The sequence below is a fragment of the Solanum dulcamara genome, chromosome 3, assembly GCF_947179165.1.
Source record: "Solanum dulcamara chromosome 3, daSolDulc1.2, whole genome shotgun sequence".
Taxonomy (NCBI): domain Eukaryota; kingdom Viridiplantae; phylum Streptophyta; class Magnoliopsida; order Solanales; family Solanaceae; genus Solanum; species Solanum dulcamara.
The window spans coordinates 72031835-72051987 of NC_077239.1; the positions used below are offsets into that span (position 1 = coordinate 72031835).

A 20153-nucleotide genomic window follows, 5' to 3' on the forward strand; every position below is an offset into this window, starting at 1 on the left:
CAAGTACAACATATTCAGAGGCAACTCGAATGAGAGACATACTTATTGATGGACTGAGTAATTAACACCTATACTAGCATGCTTTATGAAAGTTGCTCATCATTTTATCTCAATGCTTGTACATTATAATTGTCTACATTGTTTCAAAAAAAATTCAAGTTCTATAAACTGGTCCAAACTAGTTTTTGGGTGAACTTTCACTTTCACTCACAAAACTTTAATTTCTTTTTCAAGTAAAATGTATGTTCAAACACAACTACAATTTTCAAAAGTTATTCCAAATTTTTTTTTTCAAGTTTCAATTAATCCATAGCCAAACTCTAGTTTAAAATTTGGCTATAAAACTTTGAGTGAAGTGTCAAAAACATATCTTAACTATCTCCTTTATTGCGTTTTACACCTAAATTACTGCGAGTGTGAGAAACACACTTAAACTATCATTGATAAGTTTGAGAAATACACCTCAAATAGTATGTGATGGTATGAGTATTAAACTCTCTTTTTAAAAAAAAAACTAATTATCACATGAATTGCCACGTGAAAAATAATTCCACCGTAACAAAATATTAAAAATTAAAATGAAGAAACAAATTAAATAAGCCTATACAAAAAGAAAATAAAGAATAAAATGGAGAAGGATGTTTGAAGAAGAAAAAGAAAGAGGAGGAGGATGAAAAAAATATCTACAAAATATATGCAATAGAGGTGAAGAAATGAAGAAAAATGATGAAGAAAAGGGGAGAGTCTATTTTAAAAATCAAACGAAAAATATAAAACTAATAAAAAAAATATGTCAGCAAAAAAGAAAGAAAGCCAAGTGGACGAAAATTCAAGACCAGACGCGTCTAAGTGTGTGTGTATGCATATATTTTGTCCAGACAGTATTGTTGTGTGTTTTTCAAACTAACGAGTGATAATTTATGTGTTTTTATCACACTCCCAATAGTTTATATATGAAATTTAAAAGATAAAAGATAGCTTAGGTGTATTTTTGACATTAACTCTAAAATTTTCAGATCCAACTCAAAGTTTAAATTAGGGGCGCACATCGGTCGGTTCATCGATTTTTGATTCATGAAAACGCTAAATCAGTAGCCAAATCAATAAAATATTTATTATCATTTTTTTTCTATTAACGATTTAATTTTTGGTTTAACCAATAAGAAGATGCTTATATGATCATATATACACGATTTTCATAAAAATAGAAATAGTAACAAGAATAGAAATCCAACACAAATTTCTATATTAATTACTGTTGTTTAAGACATAATTGTTCTAATTCCTACTAAAGACCCATGTAGTAAATTAAGGAAATAGTATTAATAGTCCATCTTTACGACAATCAAATTTAAAATTGAGGAGAGAAAAGGTAATACTAGTTTATGTCGAGAACAGAGAAAGTGTCGCAATAGAAAGGGAGTGATGATAGTTTGTGTTGCCTACAACCGAAAGTATACTAAAATTTAGAAAATAGAATTGATAAAATGTTAAAGTCATTGTTATATAATAAGGTGTAAAACAATAATTTTAATATAATCTTATTGGGTTATTGGTTTCACCATTAACAAAAATCATATGTCAAAAAATCGAACCGATAACCTAATAATTTTTTTTACCAAATCATTTAAAAATTGTTAACCCAATGTCGATAACCAAGAGTATTATTTTCAGTTCACCGGTTAAAACGATTTATGCACACCCCTAGCTGAAATACAATTTTTTTAAAAAGGCATAATACATAGTATGCTCTGTAAGACATCTATGTCCATAAACCTTAGGTGTGTATAAGTAGACACTTAAACTTTAATAAAGTTGAACAAATACACAAACGTTTTACATGGCATAATACACACATTGGAAGTCACATACGATATCGCGTAGGATGCGAATTCCCACATAGAAAGTCAAGTAGGACGCGTGTGTCTACTTGTTTAACTCGATAAAAATCTAAGTGTTTACTCGTGCACATCAAAATTTGAGAGCATAGATATCAGCTGAAGCCAAGTTAAATATCACATCTATGTATTATGCCAATAAAAATGTATAATTTACATAAATCTCATAGCGTTAATAATCAATTACATTATTTTCCTACTCTTTTCCAAATTATAAAAATCCCTTAAAATTTATGAATTACAAGAGAGAGGAGAAATGTATCAGAAAAATAATAGAGATGTATTAGTAGGGGGATAAAACATTCAGATATATAGAAAATGGATGTATCCGTGATAAAGATATATTAGAGAGGGATATGAATGTATCAGTGAGAGGGGAGTGATGTATCTGAGAGAGGATTTTTTTTTTAATAATAATTTTTTTTAGAGATTATGGTAAAATAAAATATGTATTTAGGTAATTTTTTCATTAAAAATGCTCCAAAATTTGTTTTTCTAACCTAATCTTGAAAATTAAGATTCCAAATAAGACATATTTTTTTATTTCATATTTAAGTCCAACTTCGTAAATTTCAAATAAGGTGAATGAAAAGAGTATTTTTTTTTTATTTTATATAAAAACAATTTATGTCAGTAATATGGTGGCCTAAAAAAGGGCTTTTCCCTCCAAATCCAATTCCTCAAAAATTTGTTGTGCACGCCACCAGCACACGACTATCATGATTGCACATAACTTAGATTTGAATTAGTTTTAATTATCCCTTTATCTTTACTCCAACTCTACTTCGCTCTTTCTCTCTCTCTTTTTCTAGGTTTTTTTCTGGGATCTCTCTCTTGTCCTTCTTCGCCACTTCTAGGGTTTCTTCAAACCAGTAAGTTCCTTTTACTAAATATCTCCTCTCTTTCTACATTCATCCATGTTTAGAGTTCTATTTGGTTCCTCTCGATCTGATAGGGATGTCCACCATTTTCTAATTTAAACTGTTTTGATTGTGGAATAAATATTTTAGGTTTAATTTTGTATTGCTTCATTTGCCTATTCGTTCAATTATGGTTGCATTTTTTTTCCACCACTTTTGCGTATTTGAATCAAAATGTAGTTTAATTTTTTGTAAATATAGAGATAAGTAATTATTTGGATGGAGTTTATTTTGTGTATAAATCAGATACGCCTTAAATCTTAAAATAGTCAGATGTCGACAATGTGAATCATTTGTAGCTGTTCTGCTCTATTTAGGCCATTTTAATTCTTGTTCAGTATATCTATGTACGAACGTGAGCCTTGGAGTAACTGGTAAAGTTGCTGCCATGTGACCAGGAGGTCACGGGTTCAAGCCTTGGAAACAGCCTCTGGCAGAAATGCAAGGCAAGGCTGCGTACAATAGACCCTTGTGGTCAGGCCCTTCCCCGGACCCCGCGCATAGCGGGAGCTTTAGTGCACCGGGCTGCCCTTATATCTATGTACAGATATTTAACAAAAATGCATTATTTTTACTGATTGCCTTGCCAATATGTGTGTTTGGGTGGATTTTATTTGTACTTGAAGGGGATTGTGATCTAATGGGATTTATAAACTCCAAGTCACTGCTCTGCTGGTTACACTTATTCCTTAAGACCATCAGTGGCTCAAAAGAAGCATTATCTTTCCATTGTTCTCTAGTACTCTGTAGAAAACTTGAAAAGTCCCAGAGATTTGAAGGAGGCCATACTTAGTTTTTGATGGCTGGTGCAAAAATGACAAAATATCGAGCACCTCCTCCTTTACAAATTTCTATTGATTCCGTGATCAATCCTCGACTTGAAGAGGAAGTGGTAAGGGAGAATCAAAAGATGGACACTCGTCTTTAGTACTCTGGCTATCTGGAATATATCCTATCAATCAATGCATAACTTGAAGAAATCTATTTCTTATTTTCCCTTGGAATTCTATTTGAGTTATTGTTTGGTTCAAGGGGGAAAAGCAAATGATATAAACTCAAAAAACTATGATATATGCTGCGAGCATATTGAGTTTTATTTTTTGATTACTGTGGTGTCCGTGTCAGCTTGCACGAACCTTGACTAGTTCCATGTGGTACCGTCAACCTCTCACTAGCACAATTACTAGGTGTTCTTGTCCACTAAGGCTTTGTACTGATTATTAGAAATCACCTAGTGTTTTTGCTTAAGGTGGAAATTGAACTTGAGACCTCATGATTCTCAACCTCCTTCATTGACCACTAGACCACACCTTGGGTGCCTCGAGCATAGTGAGCTTTTGCGTGATATTTTTCTCACAAGCTTTAGAAATAACTTTGCGAAGTAAAGGAGTAGTCCTCTTGAATCATGGATAGTAGCTTATCATAAATGCATTTCCTTTTTATGTGAAGATGAGATGTCAACAAAATTGCAATAAATTTGTTCACCACCTTTTTCGAGCCTTTTGGCCCTCTACAAAGGAGAAACAAAAATATTTTAATAGATAGAGCTCTTAGCCTTCTAATGACAAGTGTTTAGATTTGCTCAACTGACGAGATATATAAATGTTAAAAGTCTGAAGTCAACTTCCTTTTGTGGATCAAATGTATTATTTATCATTTTGTAAAATACGTTGTATCTGATGAACAGGGGAGATGTTGCTTTTGAAAGATATTACCTTATTGCACCAAGGTGGGACACTTATATGTAATTGTAACTCTAGTGGTTCCGTTTTGCTAATTATGACCATGAACTGAACGTCAATATGCATGAACCTTACTGTTGCCATATGACTAATATCAATTTAGAAGTCTTGCATTTATTGGTCAAATACTTGTTCTGCTAGTGCAGTGAGATAATAACATAATTCTGCTGGAAATCACCGGAAACAAGATGCCATTTGTACTTATTGTATGTGCCAGCATACTCCTGATGCGTATCCATTTATAAATATACCTATTAGAAAAGTGAACAAGATTGCAGCACCTCAGGTGAAAAGTTTTGAAGGTACTTGGAAAAGACAAGAAATTGGTAAGAATTTTTATCAACTGATGTTAAATGTCAGAACTCAGAATTATGTGTTCCTTCTTGCTTGCTGTGGGACAACTCATGTTCGATATCCTGAGGATATATACTTGTAAGATACATTATTCAAATGATAGACTATGGAAGAAATCTTCCTTTTTAGTTGAAAGCCAAAGTATGGAACAGTGCTGTGTGGAAAAAAGCAAATCATGTTGCTGATAATGCTTTGTGGTTCATGGTTAGGTAAATCTTATCAGTGTGTAAACATTTATTCAAGAGGGTTGACATAGAATTACTTGTCATTGTAGCAATGCCATCTTTGATTTGATCTTATTCTGATCAACATTTGCTTTGGCATAATCTTCTGCACTTATTCAGATGTTAATTTTTTTTATTGGATAATCATTTTCTTGCACGTGCCTGTTAAAAGGAACCATTTTCCTTCAAGTTCAGGAAGGTTTTTCTAGTAAGAAAGTTTTTAACCATTTTTCAGACAACTTTCATAAATGCAAGAAAGTTAACTTTCTAGCACTTTTTTTTCCCTTTCTTGGCAAACACCATAGTCTTAGTGGATCATAGTTGCACATGATTTTGTGCTTCTTTTGTTCATAAAATGCTCACTTACTGAAATTAAATAAAAGCACACGGACAATTGTTGTAGTGCATATCTTTCGAGCTCAATCACTGACATGCTGAAAACATATACATGTACCTTAAGTTGATCGAACTAGGGTGTGGGTGTACGATAATATGGGTGTGGATTTAGAGGTCGGACCCTTCATGATCAAAAATTTAAGATTTGGGGGTATGGATCCAAGCAGTGTTATCAAAAGCAAAAAACACAAAAAAGCTCTAAGCTTCGTTGGGGCTTTAATGAAAAAAGGCGCAAAGGAAGAAAAAAATACAATTATATATGTTTAGTCCAAGACTAATAATTTATAAGCGTGAATGAAAAATATATGAACAAAGAAATTAAAAATAATTACGATAAAGTGAAATATCAATTGTTTAGTGTCATTTCTTTAGAGAGGTTCATTGGTAAGGAAAAGTATGTCTTAGAACCTTTTTTTTTATAACCGAGAAACCCGTCTATGGCCCGCCCTTTGGACCAACCATAGCTTTCTAAACTCGGTGGATAATGGGCCCGCCCCTCTACCCTTCTCCACTTAAATACCAGGGCTTCGCTTTGCATGATGTGGGGCTTGAACCTTGATGACGACACTGTAGCGCACATTAAGTGAGGCGAAGCGCTCAACACGATTTGAGCCTCGCTTCAAGGCTGAAGTGCGCTTTAAGTGTGCCTTTGATAACACTGGATCTAAGTACGGATATCGGTGCGTGGATTCAACTAAAAATATTCAAATATCTAAAAATAGAGTTATATGTCTAAATTATGAGACATTATGTGAACCTACAAGGTATTCCCAGGAGAATATATTAATCAAGAGGAGGATCCCAGAAAGAAATATCATGAAAGAGTCTGACATATAAATTTCTATATACAAGCTATTCCATTTTCTTCAATTTCATCTCAACTTTTGTTTTAATTACAAAAATCATAGGTATCAGTCTCGAATTTCTCTGTCCATTTTGGTCAAAGTACCTAAAATCGGTTAACCAAATCCATTACGGATCCCACGCCCACATCGTGTCGACACAGATGCGGTGCCGAAAGTGAAGAGTCCGAGCAACTTAGCGGTTTCCAACCACATTTGTTATTGTTTTCCTTGTACTTAGCAGCCGTTATTTCCAAGGTTTTGTATTAACATTGCAAAAACTCTAAAGTTTGTTAGAGTGCATCCTTGAATAATTTGCAAAATTTTAAACAGAATATGTGGTTGATCATCTCCTTATGCTTCCTTTGTTGTATGAAATGATCTTCTGATTGCAGCTTCTTTTCCAGGCTATTGAAGATGGATTCTGCAGGATTCTCTATGAAGCTGTGGCCCCCAAGTCTAAGTACCAGGCTAATGCTCATGGAGAGAATGACCAAGAATCTTATTACTCCATCCGTCTTATCCAGGAAATATGGTCTTTTGGGTAAAGAAGAAGCTGAGGAGGATGCCAAACAAATAGAAGCTCTGGCTTTTGATTCTGCCAATCAACATTTTGACAAGGAGCCAGATGGAGATGGAAGTTCTGCTGTGCAACTTTATGCTAAGGAATCTAGTAAGCTCATGTTAGAAGTTATTAAAAGGGGCCCTCGGACAAAGGAATCTGCAGAAGGTATTGCACCTGAGAAGGTTAAAGCATCTGATGAAACTATTGTTTTTGATATATCCAAAGGTAGACGGGATTTCATAAGTGCAGAAGAGGCATCTGAGTTATTGAAACCATTAAGTGAACCAGGGAATAATTATAAAAGGATATGTTTCAGCAATAGAAGCTTTGGCGTGGATGCTGCTAAAATTGCAGGGCCTATTTTGTCCTCTCTTAAAAATCAATTGACAGAAGTTGACCTTTCAGACTTTGTAGCAGGTAGACAAGAGGAAGAAGCCCTGGAAGTCATGGAAATCTTTTCTTCTGCTTTGGATGCCTGTTACCTGAGGTACCTCGATCTTTCTAACAATGCTTTAGGTGAAAAGGGCGTAAGGGCATTTGGGGCACTTTTAAAGTCACAAAAGAACTTGGAAGAGCTCTATTTGATGAATGATGGCATTTCAGAAGAAGCAGCACTAGCAGTTTGCGAGCTACTTCCTTCAACTGATAAACTCCGTATCCTACATTTTCACAATAACATGACAGGGGATGAGGGTGCACTAGCTATTTCTGAACTTGCGAAGCATTCTCCTGCATTGGAGGATTTCCGGTGCTCATCTACAAGGGTAGGATCTGAAGGTGGGATTGCTCTTTCACGAGCACTTGGAGAATGTAGGAATTTAAAGAAGCTTGATTTGCGTGACAACATGTTTGGTGTGGAAGCTGGAATTGCCTTGAGCAAAGTACTATCAATCTTTTCGGGCTTAACTGAAATTTACTTGAGTTATCTGAATTTGGAGGATGAGGGGTCCATAGCTCTTGCTAATGTCCTCAAAGGATCTGCTCCATCCCTTGAGGTTTTGGAGATGGATGGAAATGACATTACAGCTAAAGCTGCTCCTGCTCTGGTGGCCTGTATTGCTGCAAAACAATTTCTTACCACATTGAAGTTAGGAGAGAATGAATTGAAAGATGAGGGTGCTATCTTAATTGCAAAGGCATTGGAGGATGGTCATGGTCAATTAACTGAAGTGGATATGAGTACCAATGCAATAAGAAGAGCTGGTGCCAGGTGCTTGGCACAAGCTGTAGTGAGCAAACCTGGGTTTAAGTTGCTGAACATCAATGGCAACTTCATTTCTGATGAAGGAATTGATGAAGTTAAAGATATTTTTAAGAATTCACTTCATGTGCTTGGGCCGTTGGATGACAATGATCCTGAAGGAGAAGATTATGATGAAGAGGCTGATGAAGGAGCAGATAATGAGAACAATTTGGAGACGAGGCTTAAGGATCTTGATATCAAGCAGGAAGAATAAGCTAGTCTAAATTCCTGTCTGCTAGGATGTCAATTGCCGGATTGTACTTCATAAGCTAGTCTAGCTTTCAACTCTTATCATTATGTAGGTTAGATTTCAATCTCATTTTCTGCCAGAAGTGTCAGGTCCAAACTCTCTTCGGTCCAACCTGCATGTATGGAGGCTGAGAATTGTTTTTTAATAGTTATGATTTTATCGACTTCATGTGTTACAGTATTAGTACACAATGTTTTGAGTTCTTGGAGAATATTTTCACCAGCACATCTTAAAACATACCAAATAAAGTTCATGCATTGAGCTTGCCCCCTTTCTCATGCAGCTGCAGCAATGATCTCATGGATTATGGATGAGTAATCAAATCATTTTTAAACGTGATAGTCAGCAGATATGTCTAGATTCAAGGCCATTATTGCGTCAATGAGGTCAGAACAAAACAAATTAGATCATATACCTCAGTCATTGAACTTGATCAATTTCTTACAACATTTAGAAGATTTGTAGGGAAGATGGATGGACATGCACATAGTCCTCTCTATAAATAGCACAAATTTGAAAAGTTGAAGAATGTAAAAAAAAAATGTGGGATGAGGCTAATCAAGCAGCAACCGGTACTTTTAGAGATTCTAGTATCTTATCGTCTAGTTCAAACTTCATTTCTTTCTTGTCTCTGCCAATCTTCACGTACTCCTCAAATTGCTCCTTCAAATCCTCCGGTAGGTTAGTTGTAGCACTCCATCCCAGAATCTCCTTGGCAGCTCTAGGTTCAGCATAGAAGTGCTGCAAAGAAACACACCGGGGAAATAAACAACTGATTCCGTTAGAGAGAACAAAAGGTCCAGAACATGGATACATCTATCAATAAAATAAATTATGAAAATATGGATACATACCATGTTGCGGAAAGGAAAAGCTTTTTTTGCATCAACTCCCACTGCCTTGGGGTCATAGTGCACAATCTCAACAGAGCATCCTGCAGCTTTAGCGCATAATCTTGCCATTCCATCCAATGTCACAGCACGATCACTAACACAGTTGAAGATGTGACCGCTAGCAGCAGCTGGATTCTGGACAGCCAGAGTAAGCATGGATGATAAGTCCCTAACATGTGATATGTTGGTTAGCTGCATTCCAGAGCCAGGGATTAGAACTGGTCGTCCACGAACAATACCTGTATAATACCATAAAAAGAAGAGACACCGTCCTTTTAATAGAACTCAAAAACTGACTGAAATAAAGAATATGCTATTTGAACCAGAGAGAACCTTCACATGTCATGCTATACATTATTCCTTACACAAAAACTAAGCAGTGCCTATATATGCAAGCTTGTTTACTTACGATCAAAGAACCATTCCTCACAATCCTTGTTATTGCCAGAACCGATCATGTATTGGGGTCGGAAACTTGCCCAACTACCAAATATCTCAGATATGTATTTCTCGACTCCCACGTGGCCAGCATCAGCTTTCACAGCATCCTGTAAGATCAAAAGTTTGCTTGACAAAGCAAATTCTTGTTATAAAGGTGGAAGCAAAACATTAATCCTACCCCTTCAACATGAGGAGGCTCATCAGTCGGCTTGTAGATTCCAGCGCTGCTGATAAACAAAAATTGCTTGACACCTGAATTCTTGGCCCAGTCAGCTACAGGACTGAAGAAGCAATGATGATATTAGAAAACTGTGATTAACTATGAGTCTTTGCATAGCTATATCTGAATCTTTAATCCCCATTATATAATCAAAGTGGGTAAACTAATGGGTCTCATGCAGAGCACGAAAAGTGCTAAGCTCATTGGTTTGGGAGTTCTCCAGTTAAACCAATATCAAGAAAAGGTTCCTTATTAGTTGTCATGTTTTCTTTACTGTCGTATTTTCTTTTCCATTACTTTGATTTGTTGCACTTGAGCCGAGGGTCTTTTGGAAACAACCTCTCTACCTCCACGAGGCAGGGGTAAGGTTTGTGTACACTCTACTCTCCTCAAAACTCACTTATGAGATTACAGTGGGTATGTTGTTGAATCATACTCTCAAATTGACTAGCAATTGCAAATACTGCAGCCCAAAGATGAGGCAGCATCTGTTGAAGGGATCTAATTCCTTTTGCAACTTGTCTAATTGTGAAACTGCAATCATTCTTCAAGAAAAGAAAGCATTATTAACCTAAATATGTATGTAAATACCTCCACCTAACTAAGTCAGTCATCATCCTATATTTGTAGTACTTAAACTGTACCAATCCTCTTATTGTATCACTATAAAAACAAGAAAAGACTGTGATCAACAGCGTCTAATCTGCGCGTTTGAATCCAAAAGCATCATCCACTACTCGAAACGTTAAGAAAAACTTACTTGACTAAAACTATGATCAACTGTTAGAGCAAGGGAAAAAAACTAACCTTACAGAATCCAAGTCTTTACCATTGTTGTCCAGAACAGCATCAAATACTTCACCCTCCAAAATCTTCCCAACATCTGCTGGATTACCCCATACTGTTCGACCACCAGCACCGGTAATTTCCTGAAAATTAGCCAATAAAATGCAAACATTACGCCAGATTTTAAATCACAGAAATCGTCGAATCAACGTTTGACATCAAAATTAGTTCCTCTGTCCCTATTTATATGATAGTTCCTACTTCAGGATGTTCAAAATGATCTATAACATTCCATTTCAATACAATTTTCAAGAATTCAAATACATTAATCTATTCAAGTTTTTAATTTTTGATTTGATATTTTCTTAGAAGGGGAGCCTTGGAGTAACTGGTAAAGTTGCTGCCATGTGACCAGGAGGTCACGGGTTCAAGCTTTGGAAACAGCCTCTGGCAGAAATGCAAGGCAAGGCTGCGTACAATAGACCCTTGTAGTCAGGCCCTTCCCCGGACCCCGCGCATAGCGGGAGCTTTAGTGCACCGGGCTACCCCTTTGATATTTTCTTAATCAAACTGACCTTTCAACCATTTGTCCAATACATCCTTCTACTAGCTCCAATGTACTCCCATTCTATATTGCATCTTTTCCTTTTTGGTACTTATATTTCAAAAGAATAACATTTTTTTTTATATTTGAGAACTTACCAAATTTAATTTTTCTTTTCTTTTTTAATAACATGCTTTTATAGTCATAAAATGTCATACTTAAAAAACAACAAGTTTAAAAGGTACTAACGCCATCTACCAAAAGCATTACAATAAATTGTGAGGGAGTAATATAGTAGTAGTAGTATTATTATGTGTGCCATTGAATTACTCTCTCCTCAAATTTATAATACGTTGCAAAAAGAATGTCATATTTCAAAATGATTTGAGGTATTTGACCATAAATTTTTTTCGCTTTTTCCTGGAGTCCAACTCCGAAATTTTCAAAAATTATTTTTTATTTTAAAAACAAAAAATATTTTTTTCAAATTTTATAATTACACAAGGTCAAACGCCCACTTACAGTAACACAAATGATCGTTCCAAGTAAATTTACGCCGCAAATTTCAAAAGTAATCCTTTTTCCCTTAAAATTTCTGTCAAGTCAGACGGTGTGAACAACATTTTAGACTGTCAAAATAAAAAGCACCTCATTCATCGAAATTCAAAATGATAGTAATAATAGAATGAATAATAATCTTAACTGAGAATCTGTTAAAAGGGGTTTTCTTCATCTTATCAGAGCTCTCTTCTCCAACCGTAAGAACAGTAACATCATGGCCAGAACCCAAAAGCTCTTTAGCAAAATAGAACCCAATAACTGCATGACCACCGCTATTCGTATTAACAATAAGCACCTTCTTCTTCTCAACTGCACTACTAGCCTGAACGACAGTAGTGGAGTAGGAATTAGGAGAAAATCGCCTTGAATTTACAGAAAATGCAAGGAAAGATGGAGAAATTGAGAGAGATGAAGAGAGCGAAGAAGAAGAAAGGAATTTAAGAGAAATTCGGGAAACAGGGGAAATTGCTGGAGTTGAAGAAGAGTTGAAAGATGAAGAATAATGGAGGAGAGAGGATGAAGAAGCAAGAGTAGCCATTGAAGGAATGAGGTTGATTTTACGAGAGCCAGCTATTTATTGATGCTATGGAGATAAGTGATCAGTTGATTTGGGCGCTATGTTTTGTTGCACTATGACAAAGAAGAAAAGGAAGGGAAAATTATTATTTTTCTTTTTTATTTCTCACTCAAAATAGAATTAAAAAAAAATAGATGAGGAAGTTGGTAGAATGGTAAATACTTGTTATAGTCATAGTGTGTAACTTCGAAATTGTGTATTTGAGACATTAAGAGCATGTTTGGAAAGCCATAATTTAATTAAAATTCAGTGTAATTACACTCTTTGATATATTTGGTAGATCAAGTAAATTACTTGGTAAGAGATAAATTGAATGTAATTGAAGGAAATTGGTGTAATTATATAAAGCTCCTTAAAATTCTTCTTTTATTTATATTAATATTTTTTATTTTAATTTATTTTTTATTTCTACTATTTTTTAAAAAATATATTTTTATTATTCTAATATTTTCTAAATATATATTTTTTATTTTTTTAATTTATATTTCATTTTATTCTCATTCTCAACCTTTATTTTTTCATTTCATGCAATTTTTTATATTATTTATTTATTTATTATTCTATTTCTTTTTAAAAATAATTTTGTTTGTATTCTAATTTTTAAAATCATATTTATGTACGTTGTGTTAAAATTTGATATAAGTACATTATGCTAAATTTTTTGTTTTGAATTTAGGATTTATGTCATATTTTTAATTTCATTTGTTTTAGTATTATTGACTTCATATTTCACATTGCAAAATATTATTTTTTAGTTAAACTTGATAGATTATTTTTTTATCAAATGTTTAATAATTTTATGACATTATATTTATGATATTAACATTTCTGTCAAACATACATTTCATGATGTTCATAAAAATCTTATACCTTTAGTTTATTTGATTAAATTATTTAAAATATACTAATTTAAAAAATATAAATAAATTATTTTTTAATATTAGTTCAGAACATATGTTTATTAATTAATATTTAATTTAATATCATTTATAAACATCTTTATTTGTCTAATATAAATTTTAAATTTAGAAAATTAACTTTTATTTTTAAAATTTAATATAACTTTGTAATTACACTGAAATTATACTGTGACAAACAAACAAGTCATCGTAATTACTAGATTGTATAATTACTGGGCTAGTAATTACTACTCTAGTAATTACACCAATTTCAATTATCAGATGACTTTCCAAAAAGCTAGATAACTTTTACACTAACCACTTAAATATTTATAAATAAATTTAATTTAAAAAATTATAAGTAATTTATAGCAATGTTTATGAAAGTTAATTCTTTTATTTTTGTTGAATTCAGATAGTCTTTTTTCTATTAAACTAGTGAACTTATCTGTGCTTCGTGCGATCATGAAAAATACAAATAATTTTTTAAATACTACTTAAATAGAAGAGGTATTATGTATAATAATAATAATGTCATTATCTAATATATATGTGAATCTACGTTGAAAGTTTTAAATATTCTTCGTAAGTTTGTTCTTACCTAAAAAGAATATAAAATAAAATAATCACGCTTTTTTATAAATGGGCAGACATATACTTTGATTCCATAGAGAAAAAAACATAAGAAAATTACATGTGTTAATTTTTATAATTTATAATAATTTTAAAATAAACATAAATACACTATTTTTCAAAGTTAAGAATAGATAAGTTATTTTATGTTTGTTAATTACAATTAATATACTTTTAATATAATAAGTAATGATTACAATTAAATAGGGAATAATGTTTTTATAATGTGAAAAAAATATATAAGTAACGTTCTTACTCTTAGAAAGTCATCTAGTTAATTGCTATTAATTTCAAAACACTAGGCCAATTACGAATTTGAATCAAAAGAAAATATTTATAAATTTTTAACTTGATTAGTATTTGTTGCCGAATTTCAACAATAATTAAGATAAATTTGTGAGGAAGGTGGTATCTCTAACTTATTTACTAATTTGAACTAAAAGAAATTATAAATTTAATTACAATAATTAGAAGTTCATATGAGAATTAAGCCTAAGAGGCATCATAGAGATGAAAAAAAGAAAGAAAGAATACAATACACATATCATTGCGACTTTAATCATTAAAAAATAGAAGAAAAATATCAATGCATAATTGTTTATCAACTTCATAAGCCTATCACTATTCAAGATCTTTCTTCTTCTTTTTCAAGTCAAACAAAAGCATAAAGACATTACTCTTATCGACATTCACTTCACAAATCTATCACTTTTCAAGAGCTTTCTTCATATAAAAATTAATCAATAAAAATGAAAAAACAAAGGAAGAAGTAATATAATATGCATATCATTACAATTTTAATCATTAAAAAATAAAAGGAAAAACGAAATCAATACATAATTATCTAAGCTCTTGTTGATATCTACTACCCAAGCCAAACATTATTCAAGAGCTTTCTTCTTTTTTTTCAAGTCAAACAAAAGCATGGTTATAATACTATAGTGAAATGAAGGATAACTTTGGATAGAATCTCATAAGCAAAAAATATAAATTTATATAGAAAAAGATGAAGGAATACCATAAGGTACCTTAACTTTCATATTTAATATTTAAGAGTTATGAACATGAAAAATTGAAAATTATGAGAGTTATAAATATTATTAAAAGAAGAAATTAAATAATAAGTTATGCAGATAAAATATTAAAATAAATATGATGGAAAAAGACAAATAAAGAAGAGGCCAATATAGCATATCAATGGCATTGATTGATACACTACGTGAGCTTAAGAAAATACATAACAATCGTGATAAGTAGTGATAATATTAATTAAATTAGCATTAAGGTCAAGCTAGGTGGACTGATACATTTGTTGTGTGAGGATCTTTTAAGTCACTTAATTAATGAACTGTGAATTTTTAAAATTAAAATTTTTTAAAGAAAGATAAAAATAAGAATGAAAGTCATAAAAATGTCAAATCACCTTATCTATGTTTCTCTTTTATATTATATATAAATTGGGAGATTGGTCGGGAGGGGAGAGTAAAATTATGAAATTGGTGCTAGATGAGTCTAAGGATAAAATGTCATTTTACTATTCTATAAATTAGGATTTAAAACTTATGAATTTCTGAAGATAAATACAAAATCTGCATCAAAGCTATAGGATTCATTCGAACCCATAAAATATACTCTAGCTCTGCCACTAAAGTAGAAGGGGCATTAATCTAGCAGGCTTCATCATTTTGTAGAAAAGATCACTTAATTTCATCTGAAGAATACATGCCTGGTTCCAGTGTCACAAGTAAATAGTACTTAGTAATAACATTTCCGGGGAGGAGGACAAAGCAGACATCTGCCAAGTTAAAGTGCATATTTACATTCATCCAAGATTGCAGGTAAACTCAGGACAAAACATGGGCAAAACAAGAGAGTTTCACCAAACATAACATTCTACGAAAACCACATAACAAAAGATATGTAGCCTACACCTGTTTTTGGGGTCAGTTGAAGGCAGTCATAACAAACACTTCCTACTAGTTTTTCTTCATCCTCTTAACGCTGTACTTTCTCTTTACCGGAGATGGTTTAGGTGGGCAGGCAGAATTTAGAGTAGGAGCATCTGGATGATGTTGGACTGTTCCATGACATAAGTTCGTTGCACCACCAGTTGGTCTCCACCCATTTGAAAAAGCAACCATATCCTTGGCAATCATATTCTCATACTGAAAAACAAGATTATTAGTCGTTAAATCTTGCCAAAGGAAAAAACGCTTAACAATTAACCGTGGGGAATGTCAAGGAATCTTTGTAGAACAGTGAGAATTTTGAAACAAACTTCATATACTAATATAAGTGTGTGTGAAACTAGGCCTTATGGTTTTACACTCATATGTCTCGGGAGTTTTGAGTATTTATCCAAGAAATTGAGATGATGTCAGTCCATTGGAATAGACTAATGCTATAACAGCCTGACCTTGGTAGGAGACATGTGACGACTCTCAATGATACATGTTAAACCTTTGATCTCACACCCTGAGGGACCTCTTCTACTAGACTTACTAGAAACCAAGACTACTGATTCATCAAGATCCAAGAAGTCTAAAATGTAACAAAGAGTTGTAAAAACTACGAATAATATGATTTGAATATTTAGGTGGATAAATCTAAGTCAATTGTCAATGGTTCCAATTTTCATAAATTTAAAAGTAAAATCTGCAATAATCGTCAAGTCATATATCATGCCACGAAAGGAAAATGAAGAGTCACATCACAAATCCCATAGAGTAATGGCATCCTGCTCATCACCAGTCTATAAGGCTGATCTTTGGTACAGTAGAAGAACCAAACTTCATATTTTGTAAAAACAAGCTAACAAAGGGTTTGAAAGATCATACAGTTTCTTCAAAACATTAGCCACTATCTGAGGACCACGATAGTTCAGTAGAGAAATAGAGAACACAAGCAAAGTTGGCGATGAGACCAAGCTTGAGAAAGCATGTTAATAAATGTTCAAAGATCAAAATGGAGCTATGATGCCTCTTATCAGTTCTGCTCTTGATAAATGTTTATTCTGTGAGTTCCTCCAAAAATTGGATATATTCAAATTCGTCTTTCACACAATACAAGTAATATACCTCACCAAGAATAGCTACTGACATTAGTGAGCAGATGGTGATTTCATACTGGGAAAAAGAAGTAGCATCAACAAAATAATAAATCAGAATACATCCAGTATAAGGAATATCACTTACTATCTTGACTTTTCCAAGCATGTAGTATAATTCCTGGGCTTGTTGATAGTTTTTCTCTGTCAAGGCCTCAATCTAGATAGTGATAAATATCATCCTGATCAGATCTTAAAATTTACCATGCAAAGAATCGAGACAAATGTACTAACCTTTTTCACTGAGTCAGTATACAGAATTTTGTAGTTGAGGTTTGTTGCCGTAGTTTCACTTGCAAAGGGCCTTATGCCTCTCTGTTAAGTAATTAAAGCTACAGATTTCAGGCGCAGCAAGATTAAAGAAGAAAAGCAAGTAAAATGACAACACAAGAGGCACTTACAGTCTGGACCAAATGGTCAACTATCATTTCTGAACTACTCATGTTCCTGATTGGTTCAGGACAAATTGGCTCTACATGCAGCTCCGTGTCTCTATCACAGTCAGCAGAATCAACGTGATGAACACCCTCCCTCCCCTGTCTTTCCCCAAATGACCCTAAACTTTTAAGCTGATCAGGTTGTCTAACAATCATGTTATTGGCCTTTAATGCTTTCCTCTTTGAGGAAAATGCTTGAGAAAGTTTACTTTGTGCGTTAGTCAATGCAGAGTTTTTTGGACCATCAGCCTGCTGATAATGAACGAGACATTGAATTCAGTCAACTCAAGGTCCAGGAAGTATCATGTACATCTATAGTTCAGCTTATACATTGAGGGAAATTAATAAGAGAAAAAGAAAAAAAAACTTTGCGAGGGCTTAGAGAAGGAGCCTTTAAGAAAAGTGTCAGGCTTAGCAACATATAATAAGTAAAACGTCAAAAACAAGAGACATCCTTACAGTGTGGACCGGATAGTCAACTTCTATTTCCGAGCTACTCGCACCCCTGATTGGTTTAAGGCTGATTGGCTCAACATGCTGCTCCTTGCCTCTATCACATTCGGTAAGATCAATATGCTGAACAGCTTCCTTCCCTTGCCTTTTCCCAAACAACTGGGAACTTCTAAGTCTATTGGATCGCCTAACAAACATGTTATTGACCTTTGATACTTTCCTCTTTGAGATAAAGGCTGCAGATTGAGAACCCTTATTTTGCTCATTATCAGTTGTCAATGCAGAGGGACTTAGACCCTCAGCCACCTGTGATCATGAGCGAGACATTCAATCGGTCTTGAAAGGTCCAGGAAGTATAATGTATTTCTATAGTACAGCTTGTCCACAATAGAAAATGAATAAGCAAATAAATAAACCTTTGCCAAGCCTTTGAGAAGTAGCATTTAGGAATAGGTTTAACGTGCAAAGCCAATTAATAACAACTATATGCACATCGAATATATCAAAATATGTCGCCATATTAGCAAGCACATCAAGGAAGAAGGAAAACTTGGTCATTCAGAAAATAAAGATGAATGCAAAATAGTCTACAAATTCAAACAATAATAGAAGTGCAATCCTCATTGAGATTTGTGAAATTGTCAACGAATAACATCCAAAAAAAAGTATAACCAGGACAATAACAGTTTTTGCCACATTATTACCAATTGTAAATCATCAACATAAGTCTTGAGCTACTGTTTCTATCAAGACTACAAGTAAAAAGCAAAAAACAGACAAATTAGAAAAGCTATTCTTAGCACAAAAATTAGCATAAGATAATCATGATGCTTAACTGAACAAAGCAAGATCCAAGTAACCAAACACAGAAATTGGGATGAGTGAAAATGTAGCTAACAACCTCCAACATCAACCAGAAGTTTGAGGATTCAAGTCAACCTGTTGATCCTTGGAAGGGAGGGAGGACTGGACCACAATTATGAATGAAAATGAGGCATTACAAGCAGTAGTGTAGCCAGGATTTTCATTAAAGGGTGTCAAAATTAGAACACACGACCTCAAACAATTTTCGCAACCCCTTTACCACGACACTAAACCTTCAACTTGTGTTGAGAGGTGTCTGTATATTTATTAAACCAAATTTTGATGTCTATATATAATGTAATTTACCGACGAAATGGGTGTCGCTTGACACCCTTCGGGCAAGGGTAGCTCCGACCCCTGATTACAGACAACTAGCAAAGAGATAGGTACCGGAAGTTATTTGGTCAAAAAATTACACTCTATACACACTGTCAATTGTTTTTTATTTTTTTATGTATATATACTAGATATTGAACCTCTTTTGTCTTCTTTGTATTGTTTACTTCACTATATTTTGAATACTCTTAGTGAAAATCTTGATTCTGCTAGACATATTGTCTACTTTCACACCATCTTCACCGAGAAAAAAACTCAGCTTTTTTCCATAACCACGCACAGAAGAGTGTATATCGGCATTATCAACAATCTGTAATGCTCAACTTGGTCAGAAAAATCAAAACAAATGCAGTTCATTTTACTGATGATCATACCTCATTTTGGGATGCTAAAGATGCCATTTGAATATTCTGGTCTTCCTTTAAAATGCACTAAAACAGAAAAAAGGTTAGGAAAATGGAAAGATAGTAAAAGATAGTAAAGAGATTGGAGAGTTGGTTTAGGAAAATTCTTGCCTTAAAACAAGGGCACAAATTACATACCTCAACCTGGGATACTTCCATGGTGGCTTTTCTCTTCCTCCATCTTTCCTTTGCGGCGATTGACAACCTACTTACCATTTTTGATCTCAAACGAGAAAGTTTCTCACTCATATCTGCTTCGTCTTCGCCTTTATTTACACAGAACACTGGCAAAAGCTCTACTTTTATAATGTGCACAGAGAAAGCTGCAAGTACAAAGGCCGTTTTTTTTTTTGGGGAAAAATTATGGAACAAAACAAAAATGTCCTAATGTATTTATGAAACACTGTTATTGGTTAAAAATTACCATAAATTACTATATCTCGTTTTTATAGCAAATTTTTCTTTCCCCTCTGTTGCCTTTCCGTCACTGCCGAAAGATATTTAAATGTATTAATTAATTGTAATCAATTAAATATTTTTTTTGTTTCATATTAATTGTTATGTA

The 20153-nt window shown here is 33.5% G+C and overlaps 3 protein-coding genes across 8 annotated transcripts; 1 reads left to right on the forward strand and 2 right to left on the reverse strand.

Moving 5' to 3' along the window:
• The first annotated feature begins 2582 nt into the window (after positions 1-2582).
• LOC129882828 (RAN GTPase-activating protein 1-like) lies at positions 2583-8597 on the forward strand. 5 transcript variants are annotated; one of them, XM_055957296.1, is made up of 3 exons: positions 2583-2770; positions 4506-4547; positions 6784-8597. In XM_055957296.1, the coding sequence occupies exon 3, from the start codon at positions 6794-6796 to the stop codon at positions 8396-8398; it is 1605 nt and encodes a 534-aa protein (XP_055813271.1). In that variant the 5' UTR covers positions 2583-2770; positions 4506-4547; positions 6784-6793; the 3' UTR covers positions 8399-8597. The 5 variants fall into 5 exon arrangements, with proteins under 5 accessions (XP_055813271.1, XP_055813268.1, XP_055813270.1 ...); XM_055957293.1 differs by lacking the exon at positions 4506-4547 and adding an exon at positions 4702-4886; XM_055957295.1 differs by lacking the exon at positions 4506-4547 and adding an exon at positions 4702-4862.
• Positions 8598-8821: 224 nt separating this feature from the next.
• LOC129882829 (chloroplast stem-loop binding protein of 41 kDa a, chloroplastic) lies at positions 8822-12498 on the reverse strand. Its single transcript, XM_055957297.1, has 6 exons — positions 12022-12498; positions 10796-10917; positions 9947-10049; positions 9737-9875; positions 9289-9566; positions 8822-9175 (listed from the first exon to the last, which is right to left on the reverse strand). Exons 1-6 carry the CDS (start codon positions 12415-12417, stop codon positions 8993-8995), a joined length of 1221 nt encoding a protein of 406 aa, XP_055813272.1. The 5' UTR covers positions 12418-12498; the 3' UTR covers positions 8822-8992.
• Positions 12499-15681: 3183 nt separating this feature from the next.
• LOC129881750 (uncharacterized) lies at positions 15682-19886 on the reverse strand. 2 transcript variants are annotated; one of them, XM_055955861.1, is made up of 7 exons: positions 19727-19886; positions 19559-19615; positions 17991-18290; positions 17496-17780; positions 17329-17409; positions 17183-17254; positions 15682-16153 (listed from the first exon to the last, which is right to left on the reverse strand). In XM_055955861.1, exons 1-7 carry the CDS (start codon positions 19835-19837, stop codon positions 15965-15967), a joined length of 1095 nt encoding a protein of 364 aa, XP_055811836.1. In that variant the 5' UTR covers positions 19838-19886; the 3' UTR covers positions 15682-15964. The 2 variants fall into 2 exon arrangements, with proteins under 2 accessions (XP_055811836.1, XP_055811835.1); XM_055955860.1 differs by having other exon boundaries at positions 17496-17783.
• Positions 19887-20153: the final 267 nt, after the last annotated feature.